The sequence below is a fragment of the Siphateles boraxobius genome, unplaced genomic scaffold (assembly GCF_051911475.1).
Source record: "Siphateles boraxobius isolate OS27281-9 unplaced genomic scaffold, OSU_SipBor_1 7, whole genome shotgun sequence".
Taxonomy (NCBI): Eukaryota; Metazoa; Chordata; class Actinopteri; order Cypriniformes; family Leuciscidae; genus Siphateles; species Siphateles boraxobius.
In genome coordinates, this window is record NW_027509197.1 from 15,537,949 (window position 1) to 15,552,856 (window position 14,908).

A 14,908-nucleotide genomic window follows, 5' to 3' on the forward strand; every position below is an offset into this window, starting at 1 on the left:
AAAATTACAGAGGGATTTATGGATATCTACTTTTGTTATCCTGTAAATCAGAGTATACTGCCAATAGCCTTAAAAAATGATTTTCGACATGTTATTTGGAATAAAATGTTATATAAATCAGGCTAGGAATAATATATTTACAAATCCCTCTGTAAATGTCTTCATAATATAACTAGGTATAAGACTGGAAAGTTTGGTGTATATAGGTGCTACTGAAGTGGAGATCTTGGACTTGGAGTATGAGAGAGAGTATAGCATCAGCCAATGAGATTGCGCATTTAGAGTAAAATCCCCCCTTTTACTTTCACGATTGGTTGCTGATAAAAAGGAAATGACCATATTTGGATCCGGCAGTATTGTTTAGGAGAGAGAGAGCTTTCTAACGGTGTGTGTGATGACAGGGTGCAGATCGCAATCGCGGAGCAGAGGGATGATAACCACAACTTTTGATGAATTTATGAGAAATCTACAGACGCAAACAGACAAAGTGTAGTAAAATAAAGACCTAAATGTGTGTTTCGGACTTTTTTTCTCTGAAAAAAAAGTCTGAAAGAAGACGTAATTGAAGACAAATATCCCAAAATCTCAAAATTGACTCCTTAAGAAGTCTAATGCGAATCACCATTGAGAATAATGAGAATTTGGAGGAATAGTTCTTTATTCTTTTTCAGTACTGTAATATTGTAATGAAAATTATTCTGTTCAGGTGATTTTGACAGTGATTGTATTAAAAAAACAATACAGTAAAATACCAATACATTCTATGCAATTTTACTTTACAAATGTACACAATTTAAATGTCATATACAGTAGTGAGAAGACTTTTTTTAATTACTAGAAGGCTTGAATAATAGCATGTTTAAATAACGCAAAAAATCTTTTAGACAAAGATATAATTATTTTCTTTTTGTTTTGGGATGAAATATGTGAGATTCATTAATTGACACAACAAATCCAGCTGTGTAAACATTCAATTGGTGATTAATGGGTCTGAGGAATCTCCTGAAAGCAGCATCATGATATGTAGTTCAATCAAGAGGAGCTTCTTTAATGATGTTTGTTTCTTTTTGACATCTTGTGCATTCTGACTGTTTTTCTTTGTAGACTCTGTTGTGTATCTCTTACATTTGTCTCTTCTATAGCCACACAGTTTATTTCTAAACCAGGAGGAATCATTTTAAATAAAGGCAGAATATGTGTTTGAAATGTAAATGTAGAAATATACTGTCGTTATTTGCTTTGAGAGATGAGAAGCTTTTGACTAAATGCGCATTAACATTCTCACGGACAACAGCCTAATTTCTTCATTAGACGACGTCTCCGGTGCTGTGATGCTGATGCTCTGATTGGCTGTGCTTGCGTCTGCCTTGATTGGCAGCTCCCAATAGTGCTGCCATGACGACAGATACACTAAACACCAGGCAGAATGTTTTTCATAAAAGGCTGCACATGCACAAACACACTGAAACCAGAGCAAGAGTGAGGGCAGAAATCCAGCTCTAACCCTGAACCCCTGTGGAATACACTGTGCAAACACTCATTCCCTCCATTTCCAATGTGTTCCCCATAATCTCTTTATATGCTTCCGTTAGATGTTTCAGGAACGTCTCAGGCTGAGGGCGCCATAGTGTATGTATTTGTGTGTGTGTGTATTTGTGAGTGTTTGTGTACAGAGAGCAGAAGCAGTATCGTGGGGAATGTCCATGCTCATATCCTCATATGTGTAATAACAGGATCATCTCTGGCACTTATGATCTGCATCAACCAGATTAGGCTTCAGCTTTGGAATCTGTATACTGGGAATTATATACACACACACACACACACACAAACACACGCCGCTCCAACTAGTAATCCTGAGGGAAGTGCTCATTCAGCCTAAATTAGCTTCTCTCTGTCTTCTGTCTTACTTTCTGCCTGTGTCTCACATTTCTCACAGTTTCTCTACTCTCTCACCATTTTCTTGTTCTCCTTCATTTTTTCCATCCTCTGAGTGACCATTTTTTACCTGCTTTGTTCAGCATACAAGACTTATTTTTAAAACGTAAAAAAATCTAGGTGCAAATCAAATCTTTCCCCAGCCTTGTTTTTCTCAAAAAGGGTTTTATTTAGCAGGGTTTCTTTGGTAAACAACACAGCATTGTGGTATTTCTGTCATCTTGCTTGCTTGTGTGTGTGTGTGTGTGTGTCAGAAATATCTGAAAGGCTGTGTACACTCCTCACACATCTATTCTAGTGAATTGCAGTGCATTTTAATAGAATCCACATAAACATCCTTCAGACAGGCTGGAAATAAAAACCTCAGCAGTGGCTCGGGCAGCTGTACAGTTTGTCTGAGAACCAAAGGTCTTTTCTCTGCTGCGACTTCATTTTATCTTTCGTCCTAAAAACATGATCAACCGCACAGGTGAAGTCTGCCTGTGAGTCATCATCAAGATATTTTCTAGCCATTGTTGCTCAAAAGCACTTGGTGGGATTGCAGAGTTGAAGTCAGACGGTCTTGCTGAAATTATGATGACTACTGCTGGGGGAAAAATAAAATATTGATTGGTGCACATTTGACATCTACTTCTCAAATAATATGTGCGCTGTTGGAAGGGGGAAGTCATTCTTTCTGTGTCTATGCTGGAGAAAGAAAGAAAGAAAGAGATCGTAAAACGAATCCATGGTAATTGAGCTGTTTAGTCCAAATTTTCTGAAGAGACTCAATCAATTTATATGATGAACAATTTGAATTTAGGCTTTTATTCGCATATAAACATCAGTTGTTGTAAACGGAAGCTCAAGCATGTTCACTTGACATACAAGAACCAATGAGGTTCATTCTCGTTTTAAGCAGCACGTTTTAGCTTCTGTAAAAACCAATGAGGTTTGTTCTCGCGGGTCAAGCAGGTTTGGTTGAGCTTCTGTTTATATTTGTTGATCAATGTTTATACTGTATGTGAATAAAAGCCTACATTCAATCTTCATCATATAAGGTGATCGTGTCTCTTCAGAAAATTTGGACTAAACCGCTTAATTCATATGGATTAGTTTTACGATCTCTTTATGAACTTTTTAAAGCGTCAATGTGTCAGTTGCAGAGCTGTCAACGGAGGGACAGAAAGCTCTGATTTCATCGAAAAGCTCTTCATTTGTGTTCCGAAGATGAACGAAAGTCTTACGTGTTTGGAACGACATGAGAGCAAGTAATTAATGACAGAATTTTCATTTTTTGGTGAACTATCCCTTTAATAGACTCTACATTGCAGGGCTAGAACTAGCAGCCTTCCATTTACCAGCTCTGATTCCACTATGCCACACCAAAAACAAGTTTTCTAATCATGCTTTCAAGAATAGGCCTTTCTTTGCTTTGAATGTGTCTGCAGCAGCAGTAGTTGTTGATGTTAAACTAAAGCTTTTCGCAAGGTTGTATCAGCTCAAATTATGCAATTTATGACAAGGGCAAACAACCCCAGTGGATCATCTCCCCTCTGACAGTCAGTGAGTAAACGCATTCAGGAGTGGTGTTCATTGGGTATTTATTCTGTCTCAAATGTGCGTTCTCCTCTTTCTCTCTCTTTGTATGTCAGTATAGTTGGTTCCCATCTGTTGAGCTTGTGGACAGATTTTGTCGCTACAGCCAGAGTCTGTGGCGTTATTTGTCTACGGGGTGAATCTCACAAAACCAATCAACAAACCATGTCTTGGCATATTTCACCCAAAAAAATTACATATATATATTGTTTTGATAAAAAAACTAAGCCTGTTTCAGAATCATTAGGTTTTTTTTGCGTTGTTCATTTGTGTCAATATGCACAACTGTTCAATAGTCAAAAATACAGTTAATACTGTAATATTGGCAAATATAACTCTTTTCAATTTGAATATATTAGTCATTTATTCATGTGATGGCAAAGCTGAATATTCAGTGTCACATGATCTTTCAGAAATCATTCCGATATGCTGATTTGCTGCTCAAGAAACAATTCTCATTATTACTAATTTTGAAAACGGTTGTGCTGCTTTATATTTTTGTGGACACGATACACGATACATACAATCATACACAAAAGTATGATTTTTTTATTTTTTTATTAAACTCACCAACCAGTAACTTATGAACAGTAGTGCACATTATTTAAATTGTATATTATTATTTAAATTGTAAATTATATGTCTGATCTGTAGGTATGGAAGTATTTGTCTACTGAATTTAATTAAATTGTTATTTAGTAGGATTTATAATCACTTTTGAGAATTATTGGAATTACATAGTCAAAATATTATGATAAGGATAATTATTTGTTTAATTGTCATAAACAATAAAGCTCAAAGAATATTCAATGTTCCTGAATAAGCTACATTTTCATTATGGGATGTGTAAATATAATTGTTTATTTCACCCCTAAATCAAAATATAATTATTTCACCCCTAAATCAGAGCCTGACACATTTTTATGTGATTGACCCACAGTTTTTTCTAGAGCTGACTTGACTCTTTCTGTCCACCTGTGTGCTTTGTCTCCCTTGTGGTTCATAATTTATTTCTCCTCTCTGTATGTCTCTGTCCCTTTTAGGTTTTTAAGATGAAAGCTGTCCAGCTGGCAGAAAAGCTGCTTCCTGCCTTCAACACCCCAACTGGCATCCCCTGGGCCATGGTCAATTTGAAGAGGCAAGTCCAATACACACCTTGCCTTTCACTTCTACATCCTTTCTCTCCTTTTTTTGTTTTTGCTCTCTTTGCTGCTGCCTCTTTTTTTTCCCCATGCTGCCTCCACTCATTGTCCTGATAGTGACTGCCACATAATGGAAAGCTGTCAGACCTTTTATGTCTGTGAAAATCCCTGTGGCTTTCTTCCTGTTTAACTCTACTTTCCACATAATTTCATTAGAATGAAATGAATTGCAAAATTAAATCTGTAGAGCGCATTCTGAATGTACATTAAGGTTTTTTTTCTTTCTGTGTGTGTTTGAAGAGGAAGGGAGGTCAAATCCTGCCTGACACGGTTTTTGTGAATTAATTGGGTGCTTAGAAGAAATTACTTAGGAACAGACAAAAACCACTGCATTTTGGGTGTTTTTAATCCTGAGGGAAAGAACAACGCTGTTTTATTAATCCCCATTCATATAGAGCAGCCTTTCACAGTCTCACACACACACACACACACAGTCTCAGTGGACGGTGTGGATACATTCTAAATGGAAATGAGAAGTACAAGTAGAACACAGGATATTGGTCTTGACAGAGGAGTGATGGGCGGCAGTGAATTAGTTTGGAGCAGGAATGAAGCAGTTGACTCAAATGAGCTCACCGTAATTCTTCATTGTCTACATGCTGTAAAGGTATAAAGGTGGAAGTTTGCTTCAGGCTAGTAAGGAACACACTGTACGTAAATGTCATGGGTTTTGCCTTCTGTCTTTTTCAGTGGAGTGGGTCGTAACTGGGGCTGGGCGTCAGCTGGAAGCAGTATTCTAGCAGAGTTTGGGACGCTGCACATGGAGTTTGTGCACCTGACATATCTGACAGGAAACCCTGCCTACTATCAGAAGGTACGACTGGCTTTGAGTGTTGTGTAACTATTCAGCCCTTGTGTTTGTGTCCTCTTGTGAACTGTGTTCTGGTTTAGGTGATGCATATACGGAAGCTGCTGGCTAAGATGGACAGACCCAATGGGCTTTACCCCAACTACCTGAATCCTCGTACAGGACGCTGGGGCCAGCGTGAGTACCTCCCACTAACATCCTGTGTGCTCTCTTTCCTGTCTAGAAAAGGCTTTGTATGAATTTCCAAATTACAACACCCACAATGTGAACTTGATGCTATGATAAACGAAAAAATACATGGCACACACAAATGTTGGCTGAAATCTTGCATTTTTTAGTAGATGGAAGAATGTCCTATCAGCACTGAATAAAAGATTTCAACATTTCCTTGAACTCTATCCAATATCTTAGATTAATTTTGTTCTTCTAAATTCGCCATGTTCTGCCATGCTGCCTTAGATTTAACATTTTGCTGCCTATTGTTTGGAAATGCTTGGTAAGTTAAGTAAACGGATATACTAGACTCAAAGTATATCCTATATAATTGTTGTTGTCCTCGTCAGGCTCAATTTTTACTTTAAAATTTTCAGCTTACCCCATCACAAAACAATATTTTATTTACTGTATATTTGTAACATTTAACTAGTACCAGAAAGACATTCATAAAAGGGTAAAAAATTATTTACAAAAAAATACTGTTTTTGATAAGCAATATTAATGGCGGCTGTACATTCATTCATAAAAAGCATTTTGTTGGAAAATGATTCCATTCAATGCAAAACAATACTGATTTGATTGTATTTTTCAACCCATTTTTACTGATGCTGCCAATAATATTACAGTTCAGTCTTGAGACTTCAACAAAAACTTTTTGGTACAATTTTCTTAAAGTCCCCCTCTAATCAATAATTGTATCCCTTAAAACTCATCTTTGATCACCGAAATTACATAGTTTTTTTTTTTTTTTATCCTCGAAAAAAAGCCCAGGTCATGCCTTAAAATAGCTTGAATGTAACCCTACATGGCTCATGGTAAATGAACCTTGGCTCATTTAGTATGCGTGGTTCTATGAATATGCAAATTAGCCCCGCCTCCACTCACTCACACTAGCTCAGAGTAGGGCTGTGCAATATGGACAAAATAATCATTGCGATGTTTTTATTTTTTATGAATATTGCGATTTTTATTTGCGATTTTGCCAATTGTTTTTGCTTTTTCAAACATGCTACATTCTAAATGTATTCAGTGCACAAGAAGTGCATAACAAAACATTTCACAATGAAATAACATAGTATTAACAGCTTGATAAACAAAACTGTAATAAACTCTTTAAAACAGACAATATAAAATAAATTGAGGTTAACTAACCTAAATTCAAGTCATAACAATAAATAAACTTCAAAATTGTTTTTCAGTGCACACATTTCACAATGAAATATAATTACTGTTCAGTTATTACAGTATTACTGCTTGTTAAACAACATCATAATAAATTGTATCTTTAAAACAGACAACATAAAATAAATTACGATTAACTAACCTTAACTCCAGTCATAACAATAAATAAAAACTAACAGAAATCAAAAACTAAAAAATAGATTGCTATATAATGGACCGTTAAACTCATGGCGCCGTAGTATTTCACTTCAACGCCCGCCTTACATTTATCATTAATTTCAGGAATAGCAACTCGTGTGAAATGAGTGCAAGATGGCAGCTGGTATCCTTTGTCGGGTGTGTTAGTCTTCTGAAGCCGTCTTTACTGACGATGTATGCAGGCACCATGTCTTTGCATACATGATATTGCGTCTGTAATTTCTTTGTGCCATTTTGATCCGAATTCTCATAAGGCGTGACGCTTGCCATGCTTGAACGGTCGAATCAGGCTGGCTTTGAGGTGTGCTTTTGTTAGTTTCGATGGACTTTTTCGACATGCATTGATCATACAGGTTTTTTTCCCCGTTTCTTTGCAATAATCAGTTCACAGGTCTTGCAAATTACTTTGCTCTGTGACACATCCTCTCTCCTGAATTCAAAATACTCCCAAACGACTGATGTTGAATTTCTCTTTTGCACCAAATAATTTTTATTCTGACCTGCATCCATATTTTACGTTCTTTCCTCCCGTTCGCCTATTCTGTTCTCCCGCTCAGCTTCGTCGTAATTTGCGCGGTGCGCTGAGTGAGCTCTGATTGGTTAACATCTTAAACGTGCACAGAAATGTTGCAGTATTCTGAATTAAAATATAAATAAATTAATAAATAAAATCGCAGCCTTATGCGGTTTAGAAAATCGCATGTGCTCAAATCACGACTGTTTTGCGATTAATTGCACAGCCCTAATCTTAATATGATTAACAAATCTAATATATAGTGACGTGCCATTGTTCCAATCTGAGACACTCACAGTGGCTTTGGCCCAGCAGGTTATCCTTATTACTGAGTCCTGTTTCGGTACTCTTATTACTGCAATAATCGTCAGAAGAGATTCAAATCAAAAGGAGGATCCAAAATATCACCCTATGAAGTGTGTTTATAGACAGATGATTTTCATAATCCCTCTGCCAGGGTTTATTATTCTATAAATATGAATGACGACAGAATAGCAGCTTATCCTCATCTCCTCGCTGATCAGTGAGCTTTAATAAAGATGGGATGTGAGGAAGTTTTTTTATTTATATATAATTAGTAATTATGTGTAGTGAAAACACTCCTCTGTGTTTTAACCAACTCTTAATTACTGGGAGAGATGAGGGTTTAATTGGTGCCCTGCGTCTTAAGGCTAAACCTGATCAACCCACTGTGAGCAAACAAGCGAGCACACACACACACTAAATTTCAGTAAAGCATGTGTGTCCATCCAAAGGGGTAGAATGTAATTAAGGTGCACTAGAGATCTATTTTCTAAATGAAAACTCCGCGTGAGTGACAGGCCAATACAGAAGAGTATTATTCCCCCTCCCACACTGCATCTGCCCCATGGGCTCTTAAAGGGACGGTTCACCCAAAATTGAATATTATCTCATCATTTATTCTCCCTTATTTTATTCCAAGCCTATATGGCTTTGTTTTCTGTGTGGAAAACAAAACGTTTCCGACTTTTTTCCTGAAAAAAAGGTCAGATATTTTATTTTTTATTTTTTTTAGAAAAGAAAAAAGAATTTCAAATCATTTTGTATTTTCTATACAATTAAACTGAATGGATATCATGTATAGCCAGGTACTGAAAACAAGCAGCTTGGACATTGTGCTAAACATCATCTGTTGTGTTCCACAAAACAAAGATAGTCATATGGGTGAGTAAATTATGACAGAACATTCATTTTTGTGTGAACCATCCCTTTAACATTATAACTCTATCTCTCTGTCTGTACAACTTCAGCTCCAGGGGCCTTTAGGTTTTACATCCACATCTCGTCTTCAGCCCATCATTCTCTGTCCATGACCTGTCCGCTTGCTGTCGGCGAAACCTCTCTGTGGAGATTTCCTGCCTGGATCTTTGATTGTTACTCAAATCCACCCTGTTGTTTTTTTTTTATTCAAAGACTTTGACTGCATTTGCTTTCTAGTGGAGGCCGTTAGGGAGTTGTTTTTGATTGGCAGAAGTAAAAATCCAAGCATTCGATAAATGGCAGCAGTGCCAGAAGAGGCTGTGAAATAAAGGCCCAGATGGTTTATTGAGAGTGTGACTGAGATTTTTGGGAGTTTGAAACGTCTCTGCTTCAATCAATCTTTCCACTGCCACAACTTTTTTTTTTGTCCCACTGCACATAAACCTGCACCATCTATGTATTATTCATCATCTTAATCGCTGATAGTGTTTGTTCTTTTTTCATATTTATTATGATTTCTACTAAATTCTTTTCTCTGCTACTAGTACACATTCGCCTCTGCCGTATCTCTTTCTCTGTACCCTTTTTCTCTATTCCTTTTGCTGTCTCTGAGCAGCTTGTTTTGTTCTCTCTGTTGTTTTCAACCTGTCAAGATTCTCATAGTCAACACATCCTGTCTGAACTTTATCTTCTTATACATTTTTTCTAGCTCTAGCTAGATTGTGTTATAAGCATTGCTTGCAAAGGTAAGATCACTCGAACAAATCTCTAACGTTAAGTATTAGTTGTTATATTATTTGACACCTAACTCATCCTGGACTGTTTGTCCTAAGGGTTTAAATTAAATAAATCCACTATGTGTTGAGGAAAAGTGTCATATTACTTTTGTAAGCAATTAAACTTGTGCTTTTTTTGCCTTAAAATCCCTGAAATATCAATTTAAGGTGGCAATATCTGGGGACTGGTATATCATAGACACATGGGCTCTTTTGAATTAGCTCAGTAAGCAGTGCCCTAGCAACCACAGAATACCTAGGCAACCACATGGCAACAGTTTGTGAACTACCTCCAATATTATATCGGCGGCTCTGCATTTTTTCAGTATTCCAACATATCCCGGCTCCCTGTGCGGACTAGTAAGATTTACTCAGTTACTTACAATTGGTCTGTGATTGGACAGCTCTCTCTCACTTTCTCTTCAGTTTTTTCCCTGTAATTTGTTTTCTCTCCTGTTGAATAATTCATATCAGCTTCTATGTCTTCCCTCTTCCAGGCCAGTCCCTCGCATCCATTAGCATAAAATACATCTTTAACTTTGTCTCAGTGTCTCTGTAAAGTATCTCTCATAAAGTGCTTCAGCCTCATGCCTCGTTGCTGCCTCGTTGATTTATTTAGCTCTCACTCTGAACCAGCTATTGCAGATGCAATTTTTAGCCATGTCACTTGCGTGTTCACACCTCTCTCGTGTAAAACCATCACCTCTGCATCTGTTCTCCACCCCCAGTCTCCTCTAAAGACCTTTCATAATGGTTTTTGGCAGCTCATCTCCTGAACGCTAGGTCTCTCCCAGCAGGCTGAATGCAGAACAGCTCACTAGCCCTGGCAGCTATGAGCTGTGACAGTGCTAATGGGCTCCTTTCTCATTCTTCCATGACACTATATACAGCAAGTGTACAGTACACACTCATCTGCCTCCTGCAGACATCACACGTCCTGTTCTTCTTTGGAGAATATGTGTGTCCTGTCTGTTCCCTAGATGGGTTAACAAGCTTATGTGTGAATCTTGGCACTCAGAGAGGATGGATGGATGGAAGGATGGATGGATGGAGAACATGGATAAATAACTTGGATGGACGGATATATACATGAATGGATAGATATATAACGGATAAATGGACCAACATACATAGACAAATACTTTATTAGATTTACGCATGTATGGATACCATGGATAGGTAACTTAGACAAATACTGTGGATGGATGGATAGATGAATAGATAACATGGATAGATGGAGGTAAAACATATATATGGACAGACAGACATAGACAAATACTGTATTAAATAGATAGATAGATAGACAGACATACAGATCTAGAAATAGATATATCAGATAATCTCAATCTGTGTTTGCTGTCATAACATGGATGGATGGATAGACAACGGAGGGATGGATGGATAACATGGATGGATAACATGGATGGATAGATAACTTGGATGGAAGGATGGATGGATAGATAGATACATAGATGGATAGATACATAACAGGAATATAGACAGACAGACAAATGACAGACAAATACTGTATTAGGTGGATGTATGGATAGATAACTTTGACAAATATTGTATTGGACGGATGAATAACATGGATGAATAGATAACATGGATGGATGGATATAAAACAGATATACTGTATGGACAGACAGACAAATAGACAAATACTTTATTAGATGGATAGATGATTAGATGTACTGACAGACATATATAAATACTGTATCAAACAGAAAGACAGTCAGAAAGATAGACAGACTGACATATAGGTAAACTCAATCTGTGTTTGCTGTCATGTGCACCCTAGTTTAATATCAGAATAAATAACCTAGTGCCTCTTTTTTAATATTCTGTTTTTGTCCATGTCTTCAATATACCTGTCTTAATTTCAACAGCTCCCTCCGACAAGTCAACACAGATTGTTTACATGTTCTGTTGTAGGTGCCCATTACAAGCCATTACCAGCACAAATGACTCCCAGCCTGTCAAACACGCACTCACTCTGCAGTCATTAGCTTTGTCAAAGTGGAACACACACTCAATGGCTGTGTTTATAAGTGATTAGGTGTGTACTGGTGTGTGTCCACACTGAATAAACGCCAGCGAAAACATGCTCACTTCAGCGCAATTTTATTGTAATGAGAGTCCGTGTCAAGCCTGAATACACTTTTATGGCAGCATTCAGGCACATTAAAAGACTGAGCTTTGAACAGAGAGTAACCAAAACTGAGCAAGTTAAATAAACACAATTGGCTTTTCTTTCCTCAAGTTTAATGCATTTTCACAAGATTAAGAGTTTAGTTGTATCTAATTAGGCTAGTTTTGTGTTGTCAACTCCCTTTACTCTAAGCTTAAAGGGTTAGTTCACTCAAAAATGAAAATTCTATCATTAATTACTGACCCACTTGTCGTTCCAAACCCTTTTTTTAAGAAATCTGAGAGCTTTCTGTCCTTCCATTGACAGTCTACGCAACTACTGTACCACTTTCAAGCCTCAGAACGGTAGTAAAGGCATCATAAAATTTATCCATGAGATTTAACCTCAATTTTATGAAGCGATGCGAGTGCTTTGTTTGTGCCAAAAAACAACAACATAATTTACCCTTTTGTTTACAAAAAATGAGCGCTTTTGAGATCAATAGTTTGTAAATGAAGTGGTGTATGATTTTTTTGTGTGCAAACAAAGCACTCGCGTCGCTTCATACAATTGAGGTTAAACCAATGGAGTCATATGGATTACTTTTGATCTTTCCTACCTTTCTGGGGCTTGTTGTGTAGGCTGTTAATGCAGGGACAAAAAGCTCTCAGATTTCCTTAAAATGATCTTCATTTGTGTTGTGAAGATTTACATTTACATTACATGTATTCATTCAGCAGACGCTTTTATCCAATGCGACTGAATGAAGAGAGCAATAGAAGCAGTCAAATCAATAATAGGGCGACGATATGCAAATATCTTGACCAGTCTCAGCTAGACCAGCCCAGCACGCATAGCAAGGATTTTTTATATAATAGATATAGAATAGTAAGTGTTAGTATTGATGAACAAAACGACATGAGGGAAAGTAATTAATGGCAGAATTTTCATTTTTTGGTGCCTTTTTAGTAACCCTTTACCTAGCATTATTAGAGTTCAATAAATGTACGTTTCAAGTACTATTTTCTCAAATTACACTGAGCTGACCAGATCACATCAATGTAAATCTATAATTTATTTTATTAAAAACTGTATTATTGTAAAGTATTATAACAATTTAAAGCAACTGTTTTTCTATATGATTTATAAAATAAATTAATTTATTTTATTCCTGTGATGGAAAAGCTGCATTTTCAGCATCATTATTACAGTCTTCATTGTGTCACATGATCCTTCAGAAATCATTTTAATACTCTGATTTAGTGCTCAAGAAATATTTCTTATTAGTATTGTTAGTTGAAAACAGTTGTGCTGCCTAATATTTTTGTGGAAACTGTAATGCTTTGTTCAGCTTAATTTGACTAGAGATTTCAAAAGATAATAATTTATTGAAATAGTAATTCCTTTTACATTATTGTTCTTTCACATTTCCCAAATATTTCTGTCACTTTTAATCAATTTAATATGTCCTTGCTGAATAAAGAATTTCTTTCTCATTAAAAATCTTGCATATCTCAAACTTTTGTGAAAGAGAATACCGTGAAAAGCTAAAGTCTCGGTTTATCCTGGTTTCTCTCTCTTGCTCTGCAGATCACACGTCTGTAGGAGGTTTGGGTGATAGTTTCTATGAATACCTGTTGAAGGCCTGGCTAATGTCCGACAAAACCGACACAGAGGCACGCAAGACCTACGACGATGCCATCGAGGTGAGGGCTGCTGGTTGCCACGACAACTTGTGTTCTTGTTTTGTGTGTTCTCTGTTCATTCTCTCTTTCTCCCTCTCTCTGCAGGCTATCGAGCGCCACCTCATCCGTAAGTCCAACGGCGGTCTTACTTTCATCGGGGAGTGGAAAAATGGCCACTTGGAGCGTAAGATGGGTCACCTGACTTGCTTTGCTGGGGGCATGTTTGCCCTGGGGGCTGATGGGTCGCCGGATGATAAAGCTGGGCACTATCTGCAGCTCGGAGCAGAGATTGCTCACACCTGCCACGAAAGCTACGATCGCACTGGTTAGTGAATAAGAGGGGGGCAGTTTGAAGAGTATAAAAAAAAACCCCGCATTAGATCTTTGGACTTCAAATCTAATTTGTTGCATGATGTGTTGCCATGGTAACACTACAGGTTATTTTGAGAGTGTGCCATTTCTATTTCACACAACTTGACTGAGAGACTGTGATAGATTGCAGCTCAGCCACAAGCTCTCAGACAGATTTTACATTTATGGCACAATGGGGGCCGTAGGTTCAACTAATAGTGATGAACTCATAAACCTTTTATTGTTTGCAGTACTGAAGCTCGGTCCAGAGGCCTTTAAGTTCGACAGTGGGCTGGAGGCCGTGGCTGTGAGACAGAACGAGAAGTACTACATCCTGAGGCCTGAGGTCATCGAGACGTACTGGTACATGTGGAGATTTACCCACGACCCCAAATACAGGCAGTGGGGCTGGGAAGCAGCGCAGGTCAGCACTTCCCTCTACCTTTCCTGATGCTTCCATCTCTATGACAGTAACACAGAATACTCATGCACAATACATCAGGACCATATCTGTAATTGGCAGAGTTAATGGGGGTGTGTGTTGATATTCCACTGCTCCGACATTACATTTCTCTGTACTACACGCATTTCTGTTTGTAATGAATTTCTTAAATTAATGCCTCAATTACTGTAGGCCTATAGAAAGTAGTAGGATATAAATAAACGTGACTTGACTTGACTGGATAGTGCTGAATTGCAGAGCTTGTGCAAACATATCCACATCACTATGATCAGATGCTTTCTTAACTGATGTTTTCTCACTGCTGTTATTTTATGTTTATTTTGTTATTGAGAGGAAAGCGTGCAGCACATATTTAATAATCGACTAATCGGCGCTCTCATCGGTGTGGACGTCGGTGTGTTTGTTAACAGTATAGTGTTGTGAAGGAATTTCAAGTTTCTTTATCCATTAGCAAAAAATGAAAAATAGCTTTGGTAACTCAGATTCTTCACTCTCCCTTTTAATTTCTTCTCCTTCATCGTACTTAACTTCGATGTTTACTGTGCATTTAGGTTATGTATAATGTTCGCAACTTTAAACTTTAAAACGATATTTGAACTCCATAACCATAGACATATTGACCGTTCCGGTGGAAATATTACCACT

At 37.4% G+C, this 14,908-nt stretch overlaps 1 protein-coding gene across 1 annotated transcript in view; it reads left to right on the forward strand.

The window, feature by feature from the left end:
- Nucleotides 1-14,908, forward strand: part of man1a2 (mannosidase, alpha, class 1A, member 2) — a 90,115-nt gene that overhangs the window by 69,808 nt on the left and 5,399 nt on the right. The window contains exons 7-12 of the mRNA XM_077216576.1: nt 4,560-4,654; nt 5,409-5,532; nt 5,610-5,703; nt 13,355-13,470; nt 13,555-13,774; nt 14,052-14,224. Of these exons, the coding sequence (XP_077072691.1) occupies nt 4,560-4,654; nt 5,409-5,532; nt 5,610-5,703; nt 13,355-13,470; nt 13,555-13,774; nt 14,052-14,224 (822 nt within the window). The remainder of the gene's footprint in view (nt 1-4,559; nt 4,655-5,408; nt 5,533-5,609; nt 5,704-13,354; nt 13,471-13,554; nt 13,775-14,051; nt 14,225-14,908) is intronic.